Consider the following 26852-nt stretch of genomic DNA (forward strand, 5'->3'; position numbering starts at 1 on the left):
GCGAGTCGCTTGATGGGACCTGTTGCCTGAGGCGCGTTTCGAAGGTCGGAGAGACATAGATGAGTTTCTCTGAATGTGTCCAAAGCCTCTTGCTCCGGGTTTGGATCCCTCCCACAAGTAACCCTTGCATTCGTCCCGTCTCTACTGAGTGCAGTGGTCATATCCCCATCCTTCGACGTAGCTTGCCCGCCAACGGCGCGTTGATATTCACCGACCAAAGAGCCCTCTGACCCGTCCCCAAAACCCTCTGGGTCTGGCTTCGACCACCACATCTTCATATTCCTCTGGCGCTGATCTAGATGCAACCTTCTCTTGAGGCGAGGCAGCGCTAAATTCCTCCATCTCTGCCTGCTCAGTCGGATAATCCGTAAAATCTTCTTCAGGCTCAGTCAACGGCGGTTGTTCCCACAATGGCGGTTGCGTATACCCATTCGCCATCTCTTTGGGCATCCAGCCATCATTTATTCCACTGCCGATGACGTGCACACTCTTGGACACAACAGCTTGGTATTGCTGCTGTGGTTTTCCCTTCGGAAATTCGCCCTCATCATCAAGTCCAAGTTTCGTCTTCCAAGCCTTGGCCAAGCCGAAGGGCGCGAGGGCGCCATGAACGACGTTACCTGGCCAGGAGGCTGCGAAGAGTCCGTCGTTCAAGTCGGCCCAGTACATCTTGATCTCACGGGTTTGTTTGGCCCATTCCGGTTTTGTGGTGGTACTATGCGCCTGGTTCGCGCCTGTACTCTGAGACGTTTGTAGTGTTGCTGACTGCGTCTCCGAGCCATTCAGCCTGTCTTGAGCGTCAAATGACTTGAGGGCTGATTCTCTAGCCGCGGATACATGTTCCCAGACCGAACCAGCCTCTGTGATTGGGAGTTCGTTATTGTTGAACCATTCCTCGATCGCTCCCTGCTCCGCTGCCTTTGCAATTTGTTGGCGTTCCTTGAAAACATCCAGGTTCTGCTGTTTCAGTTCTTCTCGTAGTTGTGCGGAATCATACTCTTCCGGGGCCTTTAAATCGTTGTGGGATTCGCCGTTCGAGACATCAAGCTTACGGCCACGGATAATGCCATGATGCTCCATGCTGAGCTGCTGAATCGCGTTGCGTGTGAGAGGAAGAAGCGCTCGTTCGTGCGCGGGAAGATCTTGGAGAGCCAGCGCGGCCCGGCTTCGAATCTCTGCCGCCTTTTTCTCCAGTTCCTTGCGAATCTTGTTGACGCGCCGTCGTGCTCGGTTCGTCATCTCCGAGGCTTTTATCAGCCGGCTGGTTTCCACCATCGTCACCTTTTCCCAAGGACTGGGTCCCGACGATATCCAGTCAAGCACAAATGCAACATCGGCAACACTGGTAGCTTTTTGGTCCATCAATTTTCGCGCCCGTAGCTTCTTAGGTAGGATCTCGTCAAGCTTAGGAATCTTTCCAACGAGTCCATCGCGAACCGCCATTTCCTGAAGGGTCACAGGGGACCCTAGCTTGGATTTCACGATATCTATGTCCTCTTGTGTGGCTTTAATCAAGTCCTCGGGTGGGGATAGTTGTCTTTGCATCGAAAGCTCGCGGAGTTTTTGAAACGCAAAAAGGCCTTCTAATGCGCCTGCGGCGGTGGGTGGAAAGTGTATGGAAAAGTATGGCGTCCACATATCAGGGCGCACCGACGCGGGCACAGTCTTCTTGCCGTGGTAGAGCAGTTGTTTGAGGATTTTTGTTTCCTGATACAAGAAGCTCGTTAGCGACTCACAAACGCAAGCACGACTAGTGTCCATTACCTGCAGAGTCCTCGTCAAGCTGTACACAACTTGATTAGTCCGAATATGGCGGTAGGCATAGATGTCTAAACCATGTCTTTGATGTCGAAGAGCCTTTGCAACTTGCATGTCTTGCGTAGCTGCTCTATTTTTGACCGCATTGGAACCTCCTGCTCGCCACTTGCCCTGAACCCATTTTATGTTGCCATTTTTGGGCACGACCGTGGGTTGGAGACCTTGATTGGGATGAGGTTCTCCCTTTAGCATTCGAGGAGGTCGTATACGTGGCATCGCAGGGATGGACATCGGGGGTATCTGATGAGCCACTGCATTGGCAGTGACGGCCGCCATTATGGACACTGTCGAGTGTCGATGGCTGGATTGCCGTTGTAATAGGATCTCTGTGTCAACAAGACATGTCTGATTTCATGCAATGCGTCGAACATTCGCCATGACAATTTCACGGCGCGGACAATAGAGTAAAGCGAATGGCTGTTACTGAGCGAAAGTCACAGCTCCAAAAAATCCATGTGCAGAGAGAGCTGCGCGCCGACTACGGCGAATCATTTGCTCTTGGCGTGTTTGTGTGCATGAATCGCAGCCTCGCTCAGCCTCGTTCAATATCTTCTCCCCACGTCGAGGTTTTGCTGACTGGGATACATGTCCTAAGTCCAATGTAACAGGAATTTCTACACAGTGATCTTCTGTACGCTATGTGGTAATAAATAACATGCATCGATTTGGTTCATCTCGGCACACTAAACACAATAAATGAAAAGTGTGACTACTCAACTGCTACCAAGAGACAGCAAGAGAATCTTTTCCCGCCGGTCCCCTGGACCCGATGCCCCCATGAGTTCGTCCAATCTCGTAAGACACCTTTCTGTTGGCAGGTCCAATCCAACTTTGGTCCAACATCAAGGCTTCGCTAGCGTAGGTGCAATTTGCAAAAATCGTGATATATTCCTCCATTGTCATTATTTCATACCATTTTGGCTCATCACCATAAGTAAGAAGTGACGTGCTCAATTTGCTACTGACGTCGAAGACGCCAGTCCTGAAGGAGCCGATTCGGTGTTGGCTGCCGTGCCCAGTGGCATCCAGTTCCTCGGAATATCCATACTCCTGTTCACCCGTCCGCCGGGGGTAAGGGGATAATCTACACGTGACCGATCCAGCCGATCGTCTTCGTCGGCAGTCTCGTCCGCAAGGCGAGCAAAATAATCCGCCAATGCGCTGGTCGAATCTCCAGGGATAATGTTATCGTACAACGGGGGTGGAGTGACCAAAGGTGGCGGTGGTTCGTCTTCATCAAAAGCCGGTGGGTTGAATGAGGGACTCCTCAGTAAGTGTATAGGCCTTGATTGTCCAACATTGGGGTCGTTGTGCACATGTGCTTGCGTAGGCATTGTCAAGCCACCTGTGTCATTCGTCCAACTCCGGCTCACACCCGGTGCTGGAGCACCAAAATCCGTCGAGTTATTGACAGATTGGATCCGACTTTGAGATATAGGGGGAGTGTTTCGTCTTCTGATGGCTGCGCCTGGACATCCGCACTCAAACTCGTCCGTGGAGGATGGCATACCGCCCCCAGCGCTATAGGCGGGAAGGGAGATGTTTGCTTGTGTCGCCCGACAGGAAAGAATGTTAAAGGGAGAGTCAATTGATATTTCAAAATGACGCCGTTTGGTCGAGTCATTCTCATCTGGCCGAGAGAGTCGCATCACAATCTTTCAGAGGCATTGTTAGTCCTCGTTAAGTACGCAAAAGCAGCGGTCATGGACGTACCTTGATCCAATGATTGACCTGAATGTTGGAGTAAGTGGTATCAAAATGCAATCGCTCGCTCCGTAGTTTATCCTTCATCTGATGGCAGCTCGGCAGTTGCACATTGAACTCCATCTCGGTCGGACCAATACTTCCAGCATCATTATCAAGGTTACCGAGCAAATTTGTTTGGTCTCTCGGAATATCCTCATCACCAGCAGCAGCCTGTTGACGATAGTCATAGGGAACACCACCGCCCGCAAGAATTCGCATTGAACTTCCAGGGTAGGAAGTCACACTATGTCCATCAGCCCTTTTTTCAAAGAGCTGCACTTTTCTTGTCGGTTCCAGCCTGTGTACCTTTTTGTTGTTTGTAAAGTATTGTATATTCTCTGTCACGAACACCTTGATCCTATGGCATTGAACCTTGGCGAGCGGAGTCAATTTGAAGGCGATGGGCACTGTCGAGCCGAGCGGAAACGATTTCCCAGAGATCACAATATCGTAGTGCAACTGGTCTTCCCAGTTGCGAGATATTGCAATAGGTTCGACCTGCTCCAATGACCCCTCGGCAGGCGCTCGGATAAGTGTCAACTCCTTCGTGCCCACCAAGTTAGCCCGGAACGCTCCGGAACGCTCGACCAGGGCTTCCAACTCGTATTTGACGTGGCCGAGATCGACGCTTATCGATTCTGGTAACCGCGAGTCGAGGGGAAGCTCGAAATTGTAGACATAATCACCGGGATGGAACACTTTGAATCCTTTTTGGGCAACAGTCGGTCCCCCATTGATTGTGTCGCCTTTGCCGAAACTCCTCGAATGATTCGCCTGGAGGGACAGTCGCTTGAGATCACGGGAAGTCGGGTGACCTTTGGCGGGAGAGGCACTTCGCTGGAAGAGGTCAAATGACGATGCCGTCACGCCAACTTCTTTCGACTCCACCGAGGCACCTTTAGAGAGCTGGACGAGATCCGCACCGTAGCTATACTCGGCTTGCGGGAATTGGGCATTGAAGAAGGACCATGTATGGTTCATGATCGTGGTGGTGTCCCGGAATTCGACGCGCTTTGGGGGTATTCCTTCCGGCCATTCCGTTTCTGACTTGCCCCGGAAGTTCAGAGATATTGATTTCAGTTTTGCCTGCTTTTGCACTCTCAAGAGGAGACTCCCACGGAGCATTGTGGTGCTATGAGTAGATGGGTCGTTAGGGTCAAACCCTTGCAGAAACAAGACCGGCTCTGCCAGGGCAATGGAGACAGAGACGCCATTGCCACTAGCGATAGGTTTCTCATCTGCCAATAGGGTTATGTTTGCCGCAGGACGTGCCTCGGGCGACGGCGGTTGAGCGGGAGCAGTTCTAGCATTGCTGTTGTGTCTTGATCGATGGCTTATCCCACTGACCACGCTGGGACTCCTCCCCCGTCGTTCCGGTGAACGCCTGCCAACGTCGGCGAACACCATATCCTCCGTACCCACTGAACTTCTTCGTAAGGACGCTCGATCAGATACTACCGGGTGAAGGGGAACTGGTTGCGAAGAGACGGTGGGAAGGTTAAGTCTGAAGAATCTTTTTGCGTGTTCGCGTGAGAAAGCCAGCTTCGCGGGCGACCAGAGGGTAAGACGATGGTAGGGTATACAGTGGTGGCAAGCGGAAGGGTAGGTTGAACTTGTCTGAAGAGCAAGTCGAATTTACTGGCTGGGTGGAATGAAGAGAACTGGAATCGATCGTTGTCAGCGTCGCTTGTAGAGAGAGCAGTACAGAAGGAGGGGAGAGATTGTATTTGATGGCAGTGGACAATCCGTAGCAACCAGCAGGATTACCCGTGGGAGGGGGAGTGAGCGAGTCTATAGTGCCAACTTCAAGTTGGATTCCCCAGACCCGCAACTTTGTTTGAATTGGAACGAGCTGTGAACTCTCGCCTGCTTTTGCGCTTGGCCTTGGAAGCGTGGAGGAAACGCACCTAATGTGGCAGCAGCAACCATTCAGCTGAATGGACAACTGCGGTGTGTAGGACTAGTCGGAGTTCAGGGCGTGCCGTCTACCGGAATAACCCTCCTGGGTGTCATTGGCGCATTGCTTTTGTGTGTGATATCGAAGACAAGAGGAAAGAAAACTCGAGATGGAGGAGCTCGAGCTGATGGAAATGTTGCTCACTGACCAGAGTGAGACAGTCGGGGGTTTTCCAGAGCAATAATCCCCGTGAAGTATTGTGCTCTGTGCTTTCCAGGGTGCTGGGGAAGACCGGGACAAATGATGATGATGATTGAGGATGAGACGAATCGAATAAATGCCACGCCAACAGACAGCAGTGAGTGGCACGCCCGGCCCGGAGAAGCCAGGCAAAAAGCCTCAGGTGCTCAGAAGCAGCTTAGGCTCGGTGGGTAAGAAAATCCCAGGCTTGCAGGCTTGCCAGGTGCTCCCTTGACTGAGCTGCGGGTGGATCAGTTGGTTGAACTTGGGGGGTCACCAGGGCGGGGAGGGAAGGCCTCTTGCCTGTTTTGTTTTGTTTGGTTTCGTCAGTCAGTCGTCAGCCCGCCAGTCGATGATGGCGATGATATAAAATGTCCAAAGATCTTCTCTCCCCTGGCCAACTGCCACCAAGCCGGTTTCTTGTGGGAAATCGTCTGGATGGATGGACAGACTTCTTCTCCTTCTTCAGAACTTGTTCTGCCCGTCTTTCTCCCGCACTCGGCCAACCAAGCAACTGGGTTCCTTTCGTTTCGGCTCGGCGGATATTGATCCAGCGTAAACAGCTGATCAGCAATCTGGCTCCCGCAACAAAGTGGAGAGAGGGAGAGAGAAGAGGAGCGCAAAGAGGCGTGGCCCTGTGGCTCCAGGGACTTAATAACTTTGCTGCATCTTACTCATGTCGTGTGCCTGACTGACCTCTGGTGTGTTAGTGTCCATCAGGCCCAGCCTTACGGGTGCACAATTGTCTGACCACACTCTCTGCCTTGATACTCTTCGCTATCATCGAGCCATACGATCTACAGCGGGTCACCAGGACCAAAGACAAAGCCTCACCCGCTCCCGCTGGTCGCCACGAGCACTGGAGAATTGAAATCATTTTTCCTGGGCCCCTCCTCAAACCTAGGTACCGCTCCTCTCGGATGTCGTGGGACAGCTAGCTATCGCCCCTCAGCGAGTGACAACTAAAAAAAGGCAGAAGGAGGGAAAACAAAAGCCGAGACTCCCGCACTCCATGCTGGCCACGTCGGCCTTCTTGACTTTCGTCAGTATTCCACCTCTGCTCTGCCATTAAGTGCAATGCCTGGGCGTATACTTCCGCCGTTAGAGATGGTTACTGCACACCGGGAATCGCATCCTAAGATTCGAGTTGTGACGCCGTTCCAGTAATTCTGATTTTTGTGAGCCTCAGATGTCATCAATGCCTAGGCTTGTGGTCTCCCTGCGCCGAGTCATCCCGTCGGGCAGAAAGTTCGAGGCATCAGCACTCGCAGCCCAACCATGTCCTCTCCATTTTATCATTCCGGGTCTAAGCTCGCAACAAGCCGTTCTCCTCAACACACTAAACTCCACAAATGCGACATAACGAAGTACTTTGTACTCGATACTTGTGGGCTTTTGTCACGCTTTCCGTCATTGGCGGGGGTTGGTCTATCTGTGCCTGTTGGCCGCTTGTACTTGCTTCTTTCTACTCCCAGAGGGTTGCTCGTACAAGTGGGTCACCACTTCAATTTACTGCATGCAGTCAAGTCAGGTTCGACGATAAGCAGCCACGACGTATTTTTTATTATTTCCCATGATTCCTTATTGCGGGAAAACGAGCCCTAGATATCTGCGTTGTCTGTCGAAGCGACTGTGCGTAGCATTGTGTCTAAATATGGATGGGCAGATCAATTTCCCGCTAAAGCATGTGCACCTTCGAGAGGCTAAGATGACGGCAGCAGTATGTGAAGACAAGGTACTCTAGCGCACCTTGAGACACTTAAGTCTGCATTGTTTGTAATGTGGTTGCTCCTATGATCTATATAGATGGCATATACTTCTCCCTGTGGGCACTGCCCTTCTTGGTATGTTGACCCTGCATGAGCATTTACTCGCAGATTGGCCTAGCCCTCGACTGTTTACGGGTACTCAAGCACATGCTCTGGAATTACGCGTCTGGCTGAGGCTGAGCCGATTTGGGTTCGTGCCTAGTGCTCCCAAGGATTGCCCTATAGCGGGGATCACCTTTCTCTGCTGACTTTTGCTTGACTGTTGGACTAACTCGCTGCATCAATTCCACTTTACCATCCTTTTCGTGTCCGCGTTTTCTGACCGGAATACATCCCAAGATGTCCGGGCTAGATGGAATGGAAAGCGCTCCCCGCGCGGGTTACCACTTCGATGATGGGATGTCAGCGGCTTCTTCGGCTCGCTTACCCAGTATCAGATATGACAGTCGGTGATTACTGTACCTCGGTCTGGGACAAGTACTTAATACAATATGCAGAAGTCGGCCTGGTCATCATACCATGTGGTGCCAAGAGCGTGACATATCATGCGATATCTTCCGCTTCGCCACAGTTCGATGCGGAACAGGGCATCGAGGAGTTGTTAGACGGTCTCCGTCTGTTCCCTCACGTGACTATCATTGTCAGATCCCCGGATCGAATGTGATTATATCATATTGTGCCCTGCAGCACACGAGGACGCTAAAGAGGAAACCAGGGATCGTGAGCGAGATAGGTCGGTGTAAGGAGAGATAGTCCGTTCGGCTCTCGGACCTGTTTTGTATGCTGAGAGCGATGCACGGTACGAGATAGACGTTTGGCTCCCGGGATTGACGAGATCTCCAAGATCCCGCCGGCCTCAATGTCGATGGAAGTCTGAGAATCACGATCGACACACGAGATCAGCAAATCGGCTACCAGATGCACCACGACGTCATACAAGGTAAGGGAACGAGCCAGTGCATCAGGGGCACAAATAAATGTACCCCATATTGCCAAGCTCCAGAGAAGGCTAGTGTGAGCCCCCGCTTCGGCTAACTTGCCGCTCCAGCACAGCACGCGCCCTCTTCGACGCGTCCGCAACGCAGAAGCGCCATGATAATTTATCTCAGAGACAACTCCCAGGCGAAGGGGTTGTAGGAGTTCGTGATCTATTTTGACCATGCATGATGGCAAGGACCGAAGCTCGGGGTACGTATTTCCAATAGAGATTTTCTGCTGGCGTGCTAACTTGCGTTTCTCAGGATCCGCCGAGCAACCGCTCCAAGGTGTCATGTTATGTTTTACTTCGGTTGGACCAGAGGACAGGGTCAGCAAACCAACATGAGTGAGCCAGGGCTCTATACTAACGAAGTCTACAGAGCCGATATGCCGACATGGCAATGCAGATGGGAGCTGAACACAAGCTCGACTTGACTTCCGATACGACCCATCTCATTGTGGGGAGCACAGACACCCTGAAATATCAGTATGTTGCTCGAGAAAGAGAAGATATCAAAGTGCTCCGCCCGGAATGGATCGGGGCTGTTCGAGATCACTGGATAAACGACTTGCCTCTGGACCTCGACAGTCTCACACAACAATATCGGATGCCCACTCTTGCCGGTTTAAAAATCTGTATCACAGGCTTCGATGACCTTGCATTTCGTGCCCAACTGCAGAAGAATGTCAAAGAAAATGGCGGGGAATACACAGGAGATCTGACTAAGGATGTAACCCATCTGATCGCTGCGAAGCCCGAAGGCAAAAAGTATGAATATGGTATACAATGGCAGAAAAAAGTCGTCAGCCTCAAATGGTACAAGGATACATTGGAAAGGGGCATGCAATTGGACGAGCGACTCTATCATCCTACTATTCCGGTTGCTGAACAAGGTCTTGGGGCATGGAATCGAAAAGCGAGGCGTTCTCCTCAACTTGGCAAACGCACGAGGGAAGACAATGTCGGACCAGAACCTTCTCGGAAGCTCCGGAGGACAGCCAGCGCCAAATTTGGAAGTCAGACGCAAGATATGTGGTCGGATATTGTGGGCGGTGCTGGGTTTGAGGCCAAAAAACTTGAGCGTCCAGAGCTGAAGCCTTCGGTTTCTATGCCTGCCCTTCGAGAAGTTGCCAGGACGTCAGCTGCTACCAGCAACCCTGAAGCCGAATCCATCAGTAGAGTCTCTGATCACGGCGCCAATCGGTTCCTGATAGGTCGCCTGTTCAGGGTACAATTGTTCGAAGAGAAGAAGGTAAGCCACCGAATTGCCTCATTCTACCATTCCCGCATAAACGCTTACAAAATGCTAGAGAAAACACCTTGAAAAAGTGTTAGTTGAGTACGGAGCGACAATCATCAGCGAAGGAGAAGAGACCGATGAGACCAAACGTGACAGTATAATTGCCATACAGCCTCATGATGTAGGCAAGAAAGATTCAACACCACCCAAAATCATTGCAGGTGGTTCCCAAGTGGTGTCCGAATTCTGGCTTGAAAAATGCATGCTCGCAAAGTCTTTCGTCGACCCATGCAAATACCCACTCGGACAGATACTCCGGGGATCCCTTTCGTGTTTGAGAGATCTGACCATCAACGCAACTGGCTTCGATGGTCTAGAAGCTGTGCATGTATCCAAGATCATCACGTTGCTTGGGGGTAGTTACTCGCAGATGTTCACTGCGGCCGTCTCTATGCTGATCTGCAAGGCCGGCAGTGCCAAAAAGGACAAACTTGATTTTGCACAGCACGTGGGCATTCCCGCTGTGACTGAGGAGTGGCTGTGGTCAACAATCAAGAACCAAGCCAAAGCTAATGTCGAAAGCTATCTGTTCAGACAGACTCGACCGCATACAGCGAACAGTGAGAGGCCAGCGAAGAGAAGCGCTCTGGAAGACTATGTTGAAGTCAGCACGATTCCTCTTCCACGAAATGCGGGTGACTATAGAGCAAACCCGGAATCCAGGCCCAATGGGACTCGAACGCATGACGGATCCGCGCCCGACAAATCAAAGAAATCAGATTCTTGTCTCAATGTTCAGCGGGGGGCGGAGGAGATGCAGGGCCAAGTTGAAGAAGGTCCATCTGCTTCTGGTGGTGCTGGTGGTGCTCCGGGACGAAATGAGACAAAAGAAAAATCAGACGACAATGGGAACTATACGCCCCGGATACTATCCCCAAACGGCGGAAATGCACGTTTGGCGAATAACCAACAATCAATCCAGCCGTTGGACGCTCTCTCGAGGAGAGAAGACTCGACATCAAAGGAGAACGCTCCAGCGCCCGTCAAAAGTGGTGGGCGGGCTGAAGTTCAAAGCAAACCCACAGATATCGAAGCAATCAATGGCGCTATCAGAGACATCCTGAACGAGCACTCCCGAAAGAAATCTGTCGGCAGCAATCAAAACGATCCCCTGAAGAAGAATCGATTATTCGGGCGAGCGTTGAGCAACCTGTCCAATTCATCAACAGCCTCGAATGTGAGGTGGTCAAGAGCCAGTTCTATTGACAGTATCAACACGGACGGGATTGGCAGCGAGATTGTTACTATCCAGTCAGCCGAGACCCAGAACGGTGAAAGCACATCTACAGCTGAGAAAGGCACCTTTAACTTCATTGGACGGGCAAAGCGGACTCTAGCTGCACTCAAATCAGCTCCATTGGAGATGGACGATTCCGACATGCCCAGAAATGCCGGTTTCCCAACAGAGCAGGATGCAGCACCACCCATGACCCAGCTGGGTTATGAAGACTCCGAAGAAGCGATCCTGTTGCGGGAGAAACTGGCTGCATCGAGGAAAAAGAGATCCGGAGTGGATGGAGCAAACGAAGAAGACATACAAGTTCCACAAGCGAGGCGATTGAAGACTGTGGAACGTAAGATTCGAGATGATGATATGCTTGCGAGTGTCAACGCGGGATGGGGTGCAGGAAGACGGACCAGGCACAAGCAACGAAGTCCACCAGGTCAAGGGATTAAAGAATTTTGAATACTCGATATTATTTGTCGGTTGCCTCTGCGACGACTTGATGCAGAAATGTGAACAATCTGTGATGAGCAATAAAAGAATCTCGACACGATTTCCAGCTCTTCCGAGAAATGCTTCCGCGTGGGATTCTTGCCATCATTCGAACCGGGTTACTGTAGAGGTGGAACCAGACAACAAAGGCAACTAATAAGATGATCGACATGACAGCGAAGTTTCAAGGATCCAATGGCCGCAAGTGTCAGAATTTTAGTATGTCTTCTCATGCCAGGACGGATCCGGGCCTCGTCCTAGGCCGACTTGATGCTCCACTGATCGACCGTGCGTCGATGAATCTCGAGGGGGGGCCAAGAAGGGGAGGGAACAGGCAGGACTCGTAAGGGAAAATATCGGGTGGTGTGGATCTTGACTTTGTCAGAGGGGGATCACGATCGATGCTGTAGAGCTGATAAGGTGCGGATGGACGATGGACTGACTTGGCCTGAGATGAGGATAGCTGAAACTCCGCGTTGAGAGCAAACACTAGGGGATCCAGGGCACTCGAAGCCCGAGATCGACAGGATAGAGGGGTGCCTGACTGGTCCTGGGGATGCATTTTAGGACCATCGTCAGCAGTAAGTGAGTGGCATTATTGAGTGTACGTGGTGTGCGAGGTACTGGAGTGGAACAATGAATCTGGCAGATCCAGCCGGGGGGGAATTTTGATACCGACCCCCTCGTCTGGGAAACCCTCGTCAAAGATTCCCGGGACAAGGTTCTAACCATCTGGCTACTAGTGCCTGCTGCTCGGTAGGGCTTCCTTGGTACCCTAGCCGCCTAACAGTTAGGTACCTAGCGTGCACAGGGAGGGACCTACGGAGCAGAAGTACTCCGTAGGTAGTACCCGTACTTGGCAGGAACTCTTAGGGATGTAGCCGCTGGGTACCTAGTAAGAGGAAGCCCATGATCTCATCCCTTCTCTCCGCCCGGGTCCCGCTATCACCGCAGCCGCTGTCAGAGTTGAAAGGTGACAAACTGCGGCGCAGTCACAAGGAGCTGCGTGTGACAAAAGAGCCCAAGTTTCAGGTTAATCCAGAACAAACCGCCGTCACCATCTTCGTTAGCCTTACCATTACGGGGACAGTTATTCAACTCTGGCCATCTATTTCATTCGTTTTTTTATTGTCAATCTTGCGTGCGGTTAACTCGTCCGCACGAAGGTTTTTGGTGGAACTGCTCATTTCATTCGTCTTCTTGCACTCAAACTCTACAACAGCAGCACATCAGCCGTCTCTCCACGCCCTACCCGTCCGCAGTACATGCCCTAGAGCTTTCAGCCTGGTCTAGACCCACTGTCTCGCTGGGGTTTGTCGCTAGGGTTTGCTAGCCTGGTGTTTCAGACTCTGCTTCGTCCATTCTGGTCTCGCGACAAGTTTGCCATCATTCCGCTCAATCTCCACCCCTTCACTCCTCTTCAAAACTGCCAACGCTGTCATCAAGTCGCACTACCGAATTTGTGCTTTTGTGAGCTGATCAATCCCAGCTTACCGCCGTCTCACCAGCACCAGCAAGGTAGAACAAACTTTGAGACGGACCTTTCTGGGGACCCCCCTACCTACCTATGTCACAGAATCAGAGACCAACAGGATCCGCCAACTGCTATCCTTCTGACTCGATCTAACATTGGAGCGGCCTCCACTCGCCCACCCCTGCCCGCCCTACAAAGAACAGAACTATTGAGCAAAGGAGGGGAAAAGCTGTCTTATAAACAACATGGCCGACCTCGCCCGTGAAGAGGCTGACCGTTACTTCTCCCACCGTGACCACCTGACTTCTCATCCCGAAGATCGCGACGACAAGGACGACTCTGACCTCGATCTTGACCCCGAGCCTGCATTTGACAATCTCTCTGACCCTGGTACTGACGACGAGAGCGCCGGCAACATGGCGACCATGATCACCACAAAGACCACCTACCATCTGCCCTCCCAAGTTCACTATGCCAACACTGGCCCAAAGGGAGTCATTGCAGACGCCCAATCCTTTGCCCGCGCGAAACAATCGACATTTCGACAACGGCTGACCAGCTTTGCCAATAACCTGACCTCAAATGGCAAGGCAGCAGCGATCCCGACCGTCACAGAAAAGAGTGACAGGCGCAGAACCCTCATTTCTGGTTCACCCAAATCGACCACATCTTCCAACTCGGACACCAACTTGACCCTTTCCGACGACGAAGCCGACTCGGAATTCATGAAAACCTGGCGAGCCAACCGCCTGCAGGAGCTCTCTTCTCAATCACAGTCTGCCTACAGTGCTCAACGAAAACACTTTCCTAGCCAGCGGACCTGGGGCATGTTCATGGAAGTGGATGCGAATGGCTACCTGGACGCAATTGAAAAGGTCTCCGACGAGACGGTCGTCGTCGTCATGATATATGATCCTTCGTCTAGTGCAAGTGCCGAGGTGGAAGACGAGCTGAGTATGCTTGCCTACAAGCACAATACCACTCGCTTTGTCAAGTTACACCATGAGGTTGCGGAGATGGAGACGGTCGACATCCCCGCGATTCTGGCTTACAAGGCTGGTGACGTTTTTGCTACGATATCCGGCGTAAAGGCGGACGGTCTGGAGGGTCTGCTGCTTCAGTGAGTAATATGCTTCATCCTGATGATGAAAAGGCTCAAGCTGATCCCCATTGTCTACAGAAACCGTGTCCTCCGATGAGATCTCGACCACCAGCTTGTGAAAAGCTTCTTGTCCTTGTTGCCCATCCATGTAATAATATCATCGCCATGCCGATTTTAAACTCAGATCCTGCCCACCTTGTTGCGCGGCAACGAAACAAATGCATGATGCACATCTTTGTCACATATTCTCCGACACATTCTCTCACGAGCCATTAGAACTCGGTCCTCTACGATACCAACGACACGTATCTGCTGTCTTTGTCCGACTGACTGGGCATTTTGTCTCCTTTGTACATACGATAGCTGGTGAAATACACAGCATCAGCCACGATCAGATCGCCTTCACCACGGCCACATCGCCCACTCTCAGGTACATTCCCCAAAAAAGAACAAAGATGAAAAGGAGCCTGGAAGTTCAAGCACACAAGCTCTGACTTCAGCCTCACCAGTTTACGATCTATCACTACTAGATACCGAGCCACCATCGGTGTCCAACGACTCTGGGGAGAGGATTTTGATGTGTGGGTGGATGGACCACAAACCTGCAACATATAGACTCTTTGGATACCTACCTGCCTGTTGTACATGCGCAGGCACAGGAAGAACTCGCGTTCTGCAATGGGCAATGACATCTGCATTGGCATGCCCAAGAACCAATTAACTACATGTAAATAAAAATTCCAAGATATTCAAATGAATGAATGAATGAAGCAGTTCATGATTCAAGATTTTTTTCTATTCATGTTCATTATTCGAGCCTGTGCGTCCCCAAGAGTCTTCCTTTTTTTTTTTGGACCTCACAACTTCAGCTTCAGGGATCATCGATCCACTTTGGTTGCTTGCGCACATTATCATGGCTTCGTCGTAAGATCCATACCAAGGTATGGAAGTTGGTGATGGGTGGTGGTGGTGAATAATGACAAGCGCACAAAAAGGAGACATGAGACGGGTTGTAGAATCAAATCCTTGCCTTCCCTAGAGTACATCGTCCGATCTCAACTCCCAGTGCGTTGCTAGTTGCAAGTTGCAGTCATGTCATGTCATTCGTGCCTGTCCCACTGAGATAATTTTCCCCTTGAAGGAAACATAAGACGAAAAGACACTCGAGATCTAAACCACCATTTTCCCCCTTGAAAAATCCCCCAGTCGCTCTCCCCTCAGGAAATGCTGCAGGCTCGTTCGCAGATGCTCAGATGTGCGCGCAAAGCGACTCAATCATCAGAAGCGACATAAGATTTTGCAGAAAGCAGAACCCAGGTCATATCATGCGCGAGCCGTTCATAGATGTGATGGTACAGAGATCCAACCCTTTTGTTTCCCTGCTTTCTTGCCACGAAATGACACCATCCTATCGAAGCCCGGGATCCAGAAAAGAGTCGGAGAAGGACATGTGGTGGTCAAGAACGCTGGACCATTCCAACTCCACCTTTAAAATGTGGAAGGCATGGTGCTCAACAATCTGCCTATGCAGATGCCGAGATCGCGTTCTTTTCCGTTGTGAAGTCCCAGAGCATCTTGATAAGATTCTCAGGGAGGGTGTAGAGATCAACGTGAAATTCGCCCTCTGTAGACGAGTCAAGCATTAGTAACCGTTTGTCTAGCAGGAATGCACAGAAAAGGGGGGACTCGGTATGCACGTACGCTCGGCATCGTTGCGCATCCACGACTCTTCACTCTTGTTGTCATGCACCATCTGCACGACCTGAAGAAGGTCATCTTCACCAAGCTTCTGAAGGCCTTCGGCCAATTTGTCCATGTCAATGACTTTGCTGTCACCCTTCTTTTTCTTCTGAGTTCCCCCGATCTCGCTTGTGCGTTTCTTGCTGGCAGTTTCGGTGCCGTTTGAGGTGGACTCTCCTGGAATAGGACCAGAGTTGCGAAGTGTTTCAAGAAGTGCCCCTTTGGGGTTCTTGAAGGTGATGATCTGTTTAGTCTCATAACGCGCGTTGGCGAAATTGAGGTCGTGGAGGATACTGTGAACCTTGCCACTGAGATCTTTCATTTCGATTCGTAGTTCGAATTCACCCCATCCATCTTCGGCAACACGGAATGGTGGCTTCTTGAAGGCTGTAGGGACGGACAGTGGTTAGCAAGTTGACACACAATGGCAAAGAGGTGTTATGTCAGTGATACATACTTTGTGTCGCTTTGTCGCCAAATGAGTCGTGGAGAAAGTATGTTACCGACTCAAAAATGTCCGCATCAATCTCCTGCTTTGTGTCGGCGTGGAGGAGGAAAATCTTCATAGACCAATGTCTGAGAGGGAATCCGGTCACGCCACTGTCGGCACCTGGACTGTAGACATCATGTCAGAACAGAATTTTGAAAAGTCGCAAGCAGTTGCAAGTGCTGAGCGTTGGGTTGGAGCATGTTCGAAACTCCAGGCACATGAAGATGAGAGGAGGTATACGCGGGGTGAGGCGCGAGTTCAGGAGTCAACTTACATGATCTTTTGCTCCGTCACAATTTTGACACTGCGTTTGACCTGTAAAGACCGTCAGTCGCGCTGTCTGTTGAGGCGAATGCGACAATGCGACACTGCGACTTACGTCCGGCATGATGGAGAGCTGTGTTTAGTTGAAGTTAAAGTGACGGCGAGTTGGTGGGGTTTGTAGATCGTCTGTGTCGTGGCTGGTGAGGACCAGGTGAGAGGAGGGGAACTTGAAGATGTGGTGAGCGACAGTGTCAGGGTGATCGATTCGAGAGAAGTCGGACTGTAAGTAGAGGCCACGCTCAGTCTGACGCAGGACGTTAACCAGAGAAAAGGTAAACAGGGGTTGCCAACTTGGTTGTCGCACTTCGTGGGAAGATGCTTTGCCGTTCACGAAGAAGGTAGAGTGGATCTCCAGGGATGAGGTGGGCTGTCTTCATATATACATCATAAAGGGCAACTTAGCCGAGGATTAGCGCTGGGGCGATCAGTTACGAATTTCGGGTTAAGATAGAGTGACAAAAGGCGTTGCGGGATGGTCTTCTTCACAACTCCATTCATTCTTGCCAAGGCTTACCGTTGGGCAGACTGCGTCTCTATCTAAGGTCAGGTGATATGAGAGTTTCAGAGCCTATGGTAAACCATGAATCACGTCTCTTTCATATGCGTGGCTCTGCAATTGCTCTGTTGGTCGGCAGCTGTAGATTCCTTGCTGGATCAATCATCACACAAACCCCACTCGCTATCGGATGTATCATGACTGCTGGAACAGAGACTCGTTGTCCTGCTGGGCCTTGATGAATGCTTCCTTGAAGAGATTGGCGTCTGTGGCGGGTTAGCACATGGGCAATGGGAGATGTAGAGGCAATGTCATACTCTCGCTGTTTCCGAACCGGATAGCAAGGGTCTGCGCTTCTGGCTCGCCTTCGCTGACATCTGCTGCAACATTCCAAACCCAGCTTCGATCGCTACCCACATTTGGTGAAAGCTTCATATCAGGGGTGACTAGATGTAGAGATTAGCCAAGAGCCATTCGACGGCGAGCACTGCAGACAGACGAAGACTTACCATAGTGATTTGCGCAAACCTTGAGAGTCTTGTCTCGGCGCATCACCAATCGCGTCTTTCCGTTCTCCTTGTGCTTGAGCAGCCGAACATCGCCAGTGCCTCTCTCCTTCCACTCCTTCGGCTCGCGGTCGAACTTGAAAAGTTTGGCACGCATCTTGAAGACCTGTTCCTCCATTTCCTCATTGGTCTTTGTCTCGACTTTCTCGGTCAGTCGGACCACGGGTTCGAATTCCACGTCTGCCTCCTCCTCTTCGGCTTTGTCCTGTCATATCAACAACGTCAGCCCAGGTCTTCCCCCTTGAATGGGTAGAGTATATCTCACATCGTCTTCATCCTCCTTCTTCTGCGCTTTGGAACTACCGCTGGGTTCATCCTTTGCATTATCATCCTCTTCGACCTTGCGCTCTTTCTTGGCTCCACCACCAAACATGGAAAAGACAGAGTCCTTGACGCCAGTCGCCGCTGCGGTGGCAGTGCTCGCGGCAGTACTGGCGGCTTTGGCAGCAGTCTCGGTGTAGATGGTAGACTTGGTGTCTTGAGCAGGGGCTTCGGACGCAGGATCACCCAGGGGATTCGTCACGAGATTAGTCTCTTGTTCAGCAGGTCTCAAGTCGGACGACGCAGTCTGATCCGCCGAGGGAGTTGGTTTGGCATCACCCGAGTCGGCCATGATTGCGAGGTATGCGAACGACGAAACGAGATTCTAAATCAGAGAGCACTCGACAATAGCGGACGCGAATTGAAGGATAGATGTCTGCAGATTGAGGCGATTGCAGGTGTTTGTTGGCACCCCACACTAAAATATCAAACACCTACTGAGAACCCATGATTTAATTAACATCCAGACACTTGGGGCCCTGCAGAGCCCGACGCCAAGACAACCAGACAACCCCCCAGCACCAGCCAGTGACCCCTTAATGACATCATCCCCTGATCTGGCCTCTGGTGGCCCGCCGTCAACCAGTTGGTGTGATGGTGAATTGTGTTTGCCTGCTCATCTACCATCGTATCAACCGCATCGCTGCTAGTGAACGCTGTTCATGCGCTGTTCTCTATTGATTCTCCTACGGTCTTTGGAGGAAGACGATGCTCAGATCCAGCAGAAATGTCACTCCTCCAGCTGCCAGACGATGTGATTCCCTCCATCTTAACCCACCTTGATCCACAGGACTACCTCGCATTCTGCCGAGCATCAAAGGCCGTATACTTGAAATATCGACAAGATTCCGTGTACTGGAGACATGAAGCCTCGAACACATTCCGTCTCCCGATCAGCCCCCTTCTCGCGGCCGATGGCCCTCGCTGGTACTGGCTGTACAAACGACTCAAGACCCAAACTCGTCTTTACACTTGGGGCCAAGGATTGAAAGGGAGCTTGGGACCTGGAAGAGCTCTCCCAGTGCCTCGTCGACCACTGCCTCAAGGTCCACATCATATTCCCCAGAGGGTCCTTCCACGCGTCCCACATCGTCCTCTCCCAACCATGATCCATTCACGACCGTTCCAGCGAGCCTCCTCCACCTGGCCCACAGAAGTTCACATCCCCGACGACGTAGGAGTGATAGCTGATCTTCAGTGTGGAGGCTGGTCCACTACCATTTTGTCCTCAGACGGCAAGCTATACACCACCGGCTCAATCGATTCTATGGACGGCAGAGTGGTAGGCGAATCTTCCGACCACTTCCGCCAGCTCGAATATCTAACTCAGAGCACCTCCGCCGTCCGACAATTTTCTTCAGGTCGTCGTCATATCCTGGCACTCACTGATGAAGGGAAAATACTCTCCTGGGACAGAATTAATGCCAAAGGCCTCATGGTCTTCTCGCGGATTGGGACAGATTTCGGCGGACGACCTACTAGAGTCGCTGCAGGTTGGGCAGAGAGCTCTGCCTATGTGCCGAATATAGGTATCGTCTATTGGACCCCCATTCAAAATGACCAAGTGGACGAAATGCTGGATGGGAAGGAGGTCAAAGAGAGGATCATTCCAGGAACTGCGAAGCGAACAGCCGAGACGGGAGACGTGGAGGTCCTCAAACACATCGTTCTTGAGAATTACATCGTTTGGATCACGAACGAGTCCAAGGTCTACGCATGTGCTGTCCATGTCGACAACCCTGATCAGCCTGGACCAAGTCATCCTCCATTCGAGCTCCCGGGCTTCGACGCACCAGATCGTGAATTGAAAGATATCCAGGGCCAGTTTCACAGGTTTGGTGTGTTCACAGCAGCAGGCGAAGTACTTGCTGGTGACGTAGACTACATCAGACGTTGTGCTGAAACCGTTCGATCCCACCCCGACGTGCTATCATCAGAGGATTGGTCTACCATGACCACACTGCTTGCCTCCAGACCGCAGGACATACCTGCCATGCAGCATACAGGCGTTATAGCACTTGCGTATGGCGACTACCATTACCACGCCCTGCACGCTAACGGCAAAATCACTTCGTACGGTACGGACTCCCAAAGCTGTGGTTCACTAGGTCTTTCTGGTCCGGAACATGGCGGTCGGTTTCGTGGCTTGCGCAGAGAAAGACCTGGCCTACGAAGTGATGCTGTGTTACTTCCCATTGCCAATATCCGTGGTCGTCAAATCTGGTTTGAGCCTGAACGGAAGGATTGGCTGCAATGGATGGAAGACCAGCTAAGTCAACCACATTTCGCATTGAACGGCCAGCTAGCCCGCCATATCTGGGACGTTGATGCGGTAAAGCAAGCTGCATTCAGTGAATGGGTCGAGCAGGAAGGCAAGCATTGGGAAGAAGGACCCGCGAGCAATGTACCCACAGAGTCAGATGCTCAGCCAGGCAAGAGCCAGACCACAGAGGACTATGCCAACCTCGAGTCATACTTCCCAATAGCCATCGCAGCTGCGGGCTGGCACAGCGGCGCTTTGGTTCTGGTCGACGAGGATAAAGCCCACGAGGTGCGCAGCAAATGGGTCGTGTCCAGGCAGGAAAGCGACGAAGATAAGACACGCTCAATGCCAGGTGCGTTTGAGAGTCTGGATCCCGACGAGGTCTATGTATGGAAGAGAGACGGATTTCCCAAGGTGCAGTTACCGAATGGGGTCGAAATGCCTGGTGAAGGCGAGCTGAGGCCATGGAGAGACGGGAGACCGACCATGAAGGAACTGGGCCTTGAATGATGGAATCACGTTCAAATCAAAGCTGCCGCCTTTTCCGACGACCTTTAAGAGCCAAAGAATGGATCACGCGCAATTGAACAGCGTTGCCTTCAGTCATCTGCTGTAGATGGACAACAACACAGATGTTGCTTTAGCCGCACCCCCCCAGTGACCGGTTTGATCTCTCCTTGGACGTCGAACCCTTCAAGCGGGACCATCGTCCTTGCTGTCTGAATATTTTACGGCATCGGGTCTCTGTACCCACCCATCCTGATCTTTCACTTCCTCAACCACCTCCACGGTCTTCAGTGCTTACCTAGTCCCACCACCGCTTCAGCGTTGTGTCGTGTCTTACCATCCTTTGTCAGTCTTACTCGGTCGTTTGAAGGTCAAATATGGAATTCATCCAAGTTCTCGAGCTCTCTCTCCCTCTTTGTCCCTTTGCCCCTTGGCCTCTGCTGCGCAATTCTTCTCGTCGCCCAGCTGAGACGGAGACGGAGATGGAGACGGAGACGACTCAGATGGTCTGGCCGGGCATCGCGAGCCGACCAACGCTGAATCCGGCCAGTGCTACATACATACGTGCGTGAGTACATACATATATACATACATATCACGGGTCGGGTCGTCAACATGGAAAAATACTATTACACGAACAAGATAAGAATGGTATTGTTATTCGTGATTTCTATCCCAGGCCTGAGGTTTAGTATGTACTGTAGGTAGATGGTATACATGGCGGTGCTTGAACACAGAGTATATACCCAATCTCAGCCGCCCAAAGTCTAGGTACCTAGGAAGTCAGGACGGGTGTCTATGCCCATAGCCGTGCCCGTCGACGCCATAGCTGTTTCCTGCTGTGCCAGAGAATACCTCACCACCACCACCACCACCACCACCACCACCAGCAGTAGAAGTGGCGGCGGCACCGTCATCATTCTCGTCGTATTCCCCGTTCTGGGCCTCGATGCCACGGCTAGAGCCGCCGTGCGAGACCTCCTCCTCCTCCTCCTTCTTCTCCTGCTGGTCAATGAACAAGAAGCTGCCGACCACAACCCCCGCGCCGACCCAGTATACCCAGCCCTCATAATGGCCCTGGAGGACCATTTCGCCGACCAGAGAAAGAGGGATTGTGAGGCTCAGCCCCACCGTCACCAGAAGTGGAGAGGTCAATACCATGGCATACGCCCAGCAGAGGTCCGAAAAGAAACTCGCGCAGCTGTTGATGAGCAGGATCGTCCAGATTCTCCTGGAGGGAGGGAAGGCGAAGGGCTCGAGGCCCGTGAAATGCAAAATGGGGAAAAGCGGGAAGAGGAGGATCAAGTTGCAGGTGCCGACCAGGCCGAAGAAAAGGGGCATGTTGAGAGATCGCGGCAGCGCTTTCAGCGTCGTCTTCTTCAGGGTGATGGTGTAGATGCCGTAGATGATGGCGGACAACAACGCAAAGGCATCCCCCAAGGCGAGTTCCGACGGAGATTTGTCCGGGAACGTGTCCTCGCGTCTGAGGATCGATCTCTCCCCCGCTGGCGGTGAATCAGGGGAAGCACCGTCCGCCTTGCCTGAAAAGTCCACGCTCGAGATCAGCATGATCCCCGCAAAGGATGCCAGAACGCCACAGAGTTTCCGCCAGGTGAACTTCTCCGTCCCTGTCAAGGCGCCGATGAAAAGCGTCCAGAAACTCGATGTCGAGGTCAGAATAGTGGTAGATGCCACGGTGGTGTACTTCAAACAAGCCATAGCAAAGTAGTTGGCGCTGAACCAGAGTATGCAAAAGGCAAAGGCTAGCCTAGCCGTCGGGATGATTCCCAGATGCTTATCCCCTTCTTCCACATCGTCATGCCCAGGACGGCCGTTATCCGCGTTGGAACCGTTCCTGCTGGGTTTCTGAAAGAACGTCTCGGACTCAAAGTCCTGCCCGTCTTCACCATCTTGTGTATCGTCAATGATCGACAGTCGTCGATAGCCTGTTCTCTTGACTGTCCGCAACACGCTCGTGCGGATCGTATCGTACAAATCACCATGGTCCCGGTGCCGTCTATATGCGATCTGGAGGAGTGTAGGAATCATGCCCAGCATGAAGGTCGAAGTATTCAGATAAGTCAGAAAGAAGGGTTTGGCATAAGTGTTGTCAGCAAATATACTCTGTGGATGTCGCATGCGATTAGCACTATTCTCCTAAAACCCCAAGGACTGCACAACACCCATGCATGCCATACATACACTACCGAGAAAATTGGACATGGTCCATAGGAAGACGACAACAAGCAGAAGAATCAGGCCCAAGGTGTGAGAGGCCAGTCCGGTGAGCCGTCCACGGGCACCGCGTGCTCGAGGTTGGAGGAGTCTCTGCCTCGAGGAATTCCCCGAAATGCCATTGTCCTCCATCTCAATGGGCTCTTCTTCTGAGGACTGAGATGGAGGGAGACGGACAGGCATACTGTAGGCCCCTTCCCGCCCAACATTGCTTATGAGAAGGAAATTTCACTTAGGTAAGAGCACCGGCACGCGGCTCTGGCGCCCCGGCTCGTGGGGGGGTTTTCTGAACGAGAGTGCCGTGCGAGTAGTAATGATGGGATGGATATTTTTTCTGGGTTTTCTTTGCCCAAACATCTAAACGATAAGTGGCTGAGAGCTCAAAGTCAAAGGATAGATAGGGGTGGGTTAAGGCAAAGACTGGTCCAAGTATGTCATTGCGCAGGAAGCGGCACCAGCGCCACGAGCGCCACGAGGGGCGGAAGGGCATGCCTGTTAAGGTATAAGCGGGCATTTCCGGCCGTTTCAGCGCAGGCAGGGCTTGAAGCGCAGGCGACGCACATCGTCAGCACCTCCACTCCCAACTTTGTTCTATCCATGCATCTGAATCCAAAGTACTTTACCTTGGTTAAAAGCAACTTAATCGTTCCCAATAACGCAGTGCGCGCGCGCAAGGGAGAGAGACAGTATCTCGACGAGCTCGGCTGCTGCCCTTGCAACTGGGATCTTACAGTCTATTTCTTCCCTCAGACTAGGGGATGCCAATGACCCTTTCTCCCCTCAACTGCCGCCCCTTTGGCTCAAGCCGTGTACGCCTTCGTCTCAAGCCAGCGGCGCCGAGAGATAAGACTTTGTGACCCCACCATGGCTATTGAGCGCACCTCTCGTGAAGAGACCCAGACGCGCACGAGTCGAGGATGGTATCTGAAGCCAGAGACTGCTTCCAGCTCACAACGGCGGCGCGGTCTAGCTCAGTGGCTGTCGTCGCGCCGTCACAAGTCCTTGCTCAAGAAGATGGCATACCGTGCGAGTAAGATTTGGTGATATACTGCTCCACGGAGTAGATCTCATATTTCTGCTTCTTCGCCTGACAAACCAGCTCATCGTCGGGGGGCAAGCCATTCGTTCGCCTCAGAGAAGAGCTTGGCCTCCTTAACGTCTGTGCCTGGCACTTGACTTGCAGCATAAATCTACCGGTAGTTAGCACGAGTGATTCGAGCCAGCAATTCCAACTGAACTCACCGCATCCCATATCTTCCAGGCTTGATCGAGACTCTTAGTCAAGTAACCACTGCCGCGAAGTTGTGCGAACCAATTGTACTTCCCTTCTTGCTGCTTAATGCTGGTTTTGAGTGCGTCGGTTGGCTCGGGTTCTTCGCTGACGGCGTCCAGGTACGTCTTGACCGCGATTGCAAGCCCGGAGCCATTGTCGCTGGAAAATGGGAGCCTATGGAGTCGAATTAGTCGGGCACATCGCAGAGATCGCGTAGTACACGAACACACCTTTGAGCAAGAGCAATCCAGTCTTCACGGTCCCGATCCACGTCACCGTTCAAAAACATGCTCGTCATGATTGTTTCCAAGAGATCTCTAAGGGTTGTGCGGACTGCCGAGATCTTCCAAGCGTATGTTAACAGCTGACGATCGAGAGGTCCGACAAATCCCATGGGCTTGTGCCGGATTCTACCCAAGCACGCAACCTTGGAAATGAGGTTTGTATTGACTTTCCGGTCGTGATCTTTGTCTAGGGGAGAGTTAGCAGCCTTCGGAAGAAAGAGAATGGTCGAACCAACCAGTCTTTGCTACCGGATCTCCTGAAGCGAAATTGCCAGTGAACAGCCCAAGTCTCAGCATCTCCACGCCAATGATGGTACACTCCTCGTCGGCGATCGTCAACGCAGTTTCCAGAGCCTTGCCCCAGGTGGTCACGTTGTGTTGGTCATCAACGTAGCCACGAACTTGTAAGTACCGGAAGACTGTGTTGACGGCTACCTCATCAGCTGTTCGAAGAGCTGGGTGTTCCAACTTGCCGAAGGTAATGGTCTTCTTGGCAAATGTAACGTCTTTGAGAGACCGCAGACAAGGTAGAAATAGACCAACATTCTGTTCAACGTCAGAGGATGCATGGCTGCAGAATCTTGACACCTACCTCGCCTTTGCCAATCACAGATTCAATATTGGCCCCTCGGACTCTCCACTGGACCAACTTTGGTTTCATGGCTGGAGTGTTCCGGATCTCGATTGTCAAGTTGCTTGTATTCTGAGAAATCCAGGGGTTGACCTTGATGACCCGCGACTGGTAGTAGTAGTTGAGCGACTCTGCCAGGATTTTGAGCGCTTCGGTTCGGTACGGGTTGAGGAATTCTATCACCAATTTTCGATAAGGTTCCGAATCGAAGACTCCCCCCGGAAGTGAAAGGGCGATTTCTCCAGACGTGAGCCAGTTTGGTACCTGCGGGCCGAGCATGCCCTTGGAGACGTAGAAGAACAACTCCTCGGGCAGTCTCTGTCCAACAAATTCGTGGACGTCGCCGGGCGCCTCGTCAAAGTTGAGGGGCGCAACGACACCGTTCTTTTCCATTATCACGTGGTGCCTGATGGTCATGATCGCCTTCTTGTAACGGTCGGCGTACTCCATGCTCTGGGCTTGAGGGTTGTCTCGATGGTAGTTGCAAAGCTGCATGACACTTTTGCCGGCCCCGTTAAGGAGGGTGATGGCGTCCACAATGCCCGTCGGCTTCGCCGCGGCCATGCTTTCTAGGATCGGGAAGGTCGGAGTGAAGGAGGTCCCAAGCAAGAGTTGGGCGTCTCGAAGCACGTCCTTGTGGGCTTTCAGTATATCCTCGCACGCCGTGCGGCTGACCAAGCTCAGGGTCGAGTCGTTGAGATTGAAATCCGTCACCACCCTGTCCACCCCAAAGAGAAAGCACTCGGTGCTGCCCATGACAGCATCAATGTATTGATCTTCCAATTTCAAAAGATAAGACAACTAATGCCCGGTTCAGTCTCCAACACTTTCCATCAGATTTTCCCGTGGGTCGACTCACCTGCGCAGTGGCACTGTATGGAGCAACCATGTATTGAACATTATTATCAAACAACAGTTTCTGAAGCGTCCGGGTCATGATGTCGACGGGGTATTTTGCCTTTCCAAAGTCTGTCACCGTGCGCTTACTGTCCCCGTTCATGTAGTGATGCCACGCTTCATCTTGTACCCTTCGGCTATCCGCCAACTGCGAGTCGGGGAGGCTTTTGTTCACGTAGTCGAGGCCGTTGAAGACGAACACCAATGTGATGCCATTTTGTCGCAGGACGGTAATGTCGTCCTCGACGGCTTTTTTGAAGACAAATGGCTGGCCCCCGAGGGCATGCTTGAGAGGCTCTTCGTTGTTCCCGTTGAGGCGGAGGTTCAGGTAGTATGAGGCATCGACACCGATGACGGCGTCTCGCAGCATTTGCAGCTGGCAGAGTTCGACATGCCTGCTTGCCCACTGGTCGAATTTCTGGACTGGCTACAAGGTGAGAAGAGCAATGGGCACAGGGTCACGAAGGGGGTTCCAATACCTGACATGCTAGGCCGCTGGCAAGAGAAGGCAAAGGAAGAACAAGTTTCAACGCAGGTGAGAATCAGCAGTCCAAGAACACAAAAGCGACCGCTGAAAAGAAGGAGTGAATGAGTGAGTGAATAAAATCAAACAGCTAAAGACAAAATCGCTTTTGTTGTCTGAAGCAAGTCGGCGGAAGAGCAGGTGGATTTGTCTGCGCTTTTACGGGCGTGGAACTTTCGAAAGGTCAACGTTGTAACTTTTGAGGATGCAAACTGCGGGCGCTAACAACCACTCGGGTCTAGACGAACGCGACGAGTACA

At 51.9% G+C, this 26852-nt stretch overlaps 9 protein-coding genes across 9 annotated transcripts; 3 read left to right on the forward strand and 6 right to left on the reverse strand.

Annotated features, from left to right (window-relative positions):
* Nucleotides 1-207: 207 nt before the first annotated feature.
* AYO20_09755 (hypothetical protein) lies at nt 208-2094 on the reverse strand (the record flags this gene model as incomplete). Its single annotated transcript, XM_022648024.1, has 2 exons — nt 208-1707; nt 1765-2094. The coding sequence occupies 2 exons, from the start codon at nt 2092-2094 to the stop codon at nt 208-210; spliced, it is 1830 nt and encodes a 609-aa protein (XP_022495984.1).
* A 674-nt stretch (nt 2095-2768) lies between these two features.
* On the reverse strand, nt 2769-4971 carry AYO20_09756 (hypothetical protein; the record flags this gene model as incomplete). Its single annotated transcript, XM_022648025.1, has 2 exons — nt 2769-3473; nt 3532-4971. The coding sequence occupies 2 exons, from the start codon at nt 4969-4971 to the stop codon at nt 2769-2771; spliced, it is 2145 nt and encodes a 714-aa protein (XP_022495985.1).
* A 3665-nt stretch (nt 4972-8636) lies between these two features.
* AYO20_09757 (hypothetical protein) lies at nt 8637-11436 on the forward strand (the record flags this gene model as incomplete). The annotated part of the gene is made up of 4 exons (XM_022648026.1): nt 8637-8658; nt 8712-8776; nt 8829-9701; nt 9760-11436. The coding sequence occupies 4 exons, from the start codon at nt 8637-8639 to the stop codon at nt 11434-11436; spliced, it is 2637 nt and encodes an 878-aa protein (XP_022495986.1).
* Nucleotides 11437-13185: 1749 nt separating this feature from the next.
* On the forward strand, nt 13186-14064 carry AYO20_09758 (hypothetical protein; the record flags this gene model as incomplete). Its single annotated transcript, XM_022648027.1, has 1 exon — nt 13186-14064. One exon carries the CDS (start codon nt 13186-13188, stop codon nt 14062-14064), a length of 879 nt encoding a protein of 292 aa, XP_022495987.1.
* A 1501-nt stretch (nt 14065-15565) lies between these two features.
* On the reverse strand, nt 15566-16660 carry AYO20_09759 (hypothetical protein; the record flags this gene model as incomplete). The annotated part of the gene is made up of 5 exons (XM_022648028.1): nt 15566-15666; nt 15744-16169; nt 16240-16397; nt 16547-16587; nt 16652-16660. The coding sequence occupies 5 exons, from the start codon at nt 16658-16660 to the stop codon at nt 15566-15568; spliced, it is 735 nt and encodes a 244-aa protein (XP_022495988.1).
* A 627-nt stretch (nt 16661-17287) lies between these two features.
* On the reverse strand, nt 17288-18271 carry AYO20_09760 (hypothetical protein; the record flags this gene model as incomplete). The annotated part of the gene is made up of 4 exons (XM_022648029.1): nt 17288-17358; nt 17410-17538; nt 17602-17863; nt 17924-18271. The coding sequence occupies 4 exons, from the start codon at nt 18269-18271 to the stop codon at nt 17288-17290; spliced, it is 810 nt and encodes a 269-aa protein (XP_022495989.1).
* A 435-nt stretch (nt 18272-18706) lies between these two features.
* On the forward strand, nt 18707-20752 carry AYO20_09761 (hypothetical protein; the record flags this gene model as incomplete). The annotated part of the gene is made up of 1 exon (XM_022648030.1): nt 18707-20752. One exon carries the CDS (start codon nt 18707-18709, stop codon nt 20750-20752), a length of 2046 nt encoding a protein of 681 aa, XP_022495990.1.
* Nucleotides 20753-21532: 780 nt separating this feature from the next.
* AYO20_09762 (hypothetical protein) lies at nt 21533-23167 on the reverse strand (the record flags this gene model as incomplete). Its single annotated transcript, XM_022648031.1, has 2 exons — nt 21533-22873; nt 22952-23167. 2 exons carry the CDS (start codon nt 23165-23167, stop codon nt 21533-21535), a joined length of 1557 nt encoding a protein of 518 aa, XP_022495991.1.
* Nucleotides 23168-24084: 917 nt separating this feature from the next.
* Nucleotides 24085-26439, reverse strand: AYO20_09763 (hypothetical protein; the record flags this gene model as incomplete). The annotated part of the gene is made up of 6 exons (XM_022648032.1): nt 24085-24174; nt 24227-24431; nt 24488-24728; nt 24778-25087; nt 25134-25973; nt 26032-26439. The coding sequence occupies 6 exons, from the start codon at nt 26437-26439 to the stop codon at nt 24085-24087; spliced, it is 2094 nt and encodes a 697-aa protein (XP_022495992.1).
* Between the last annotated feature and the right edge of the window lie 413 nt (nt 26440-26852).

This window comes from Fonsecaea nubica (assembly GCF_001646965.1).
Source record: "Fonsecaea nubica strain CBS 269.64 chromosome Unknown Scaff94, whole genome shotgun sequence".
Classification (NCBI taxonomy): Eukaryota; Fungi; Ascomycota; class Eurotiomycetes; order Chaetothyriales; family Herpotrichiellaceae; genus Fonsecaea; species Fonsecaea nubica.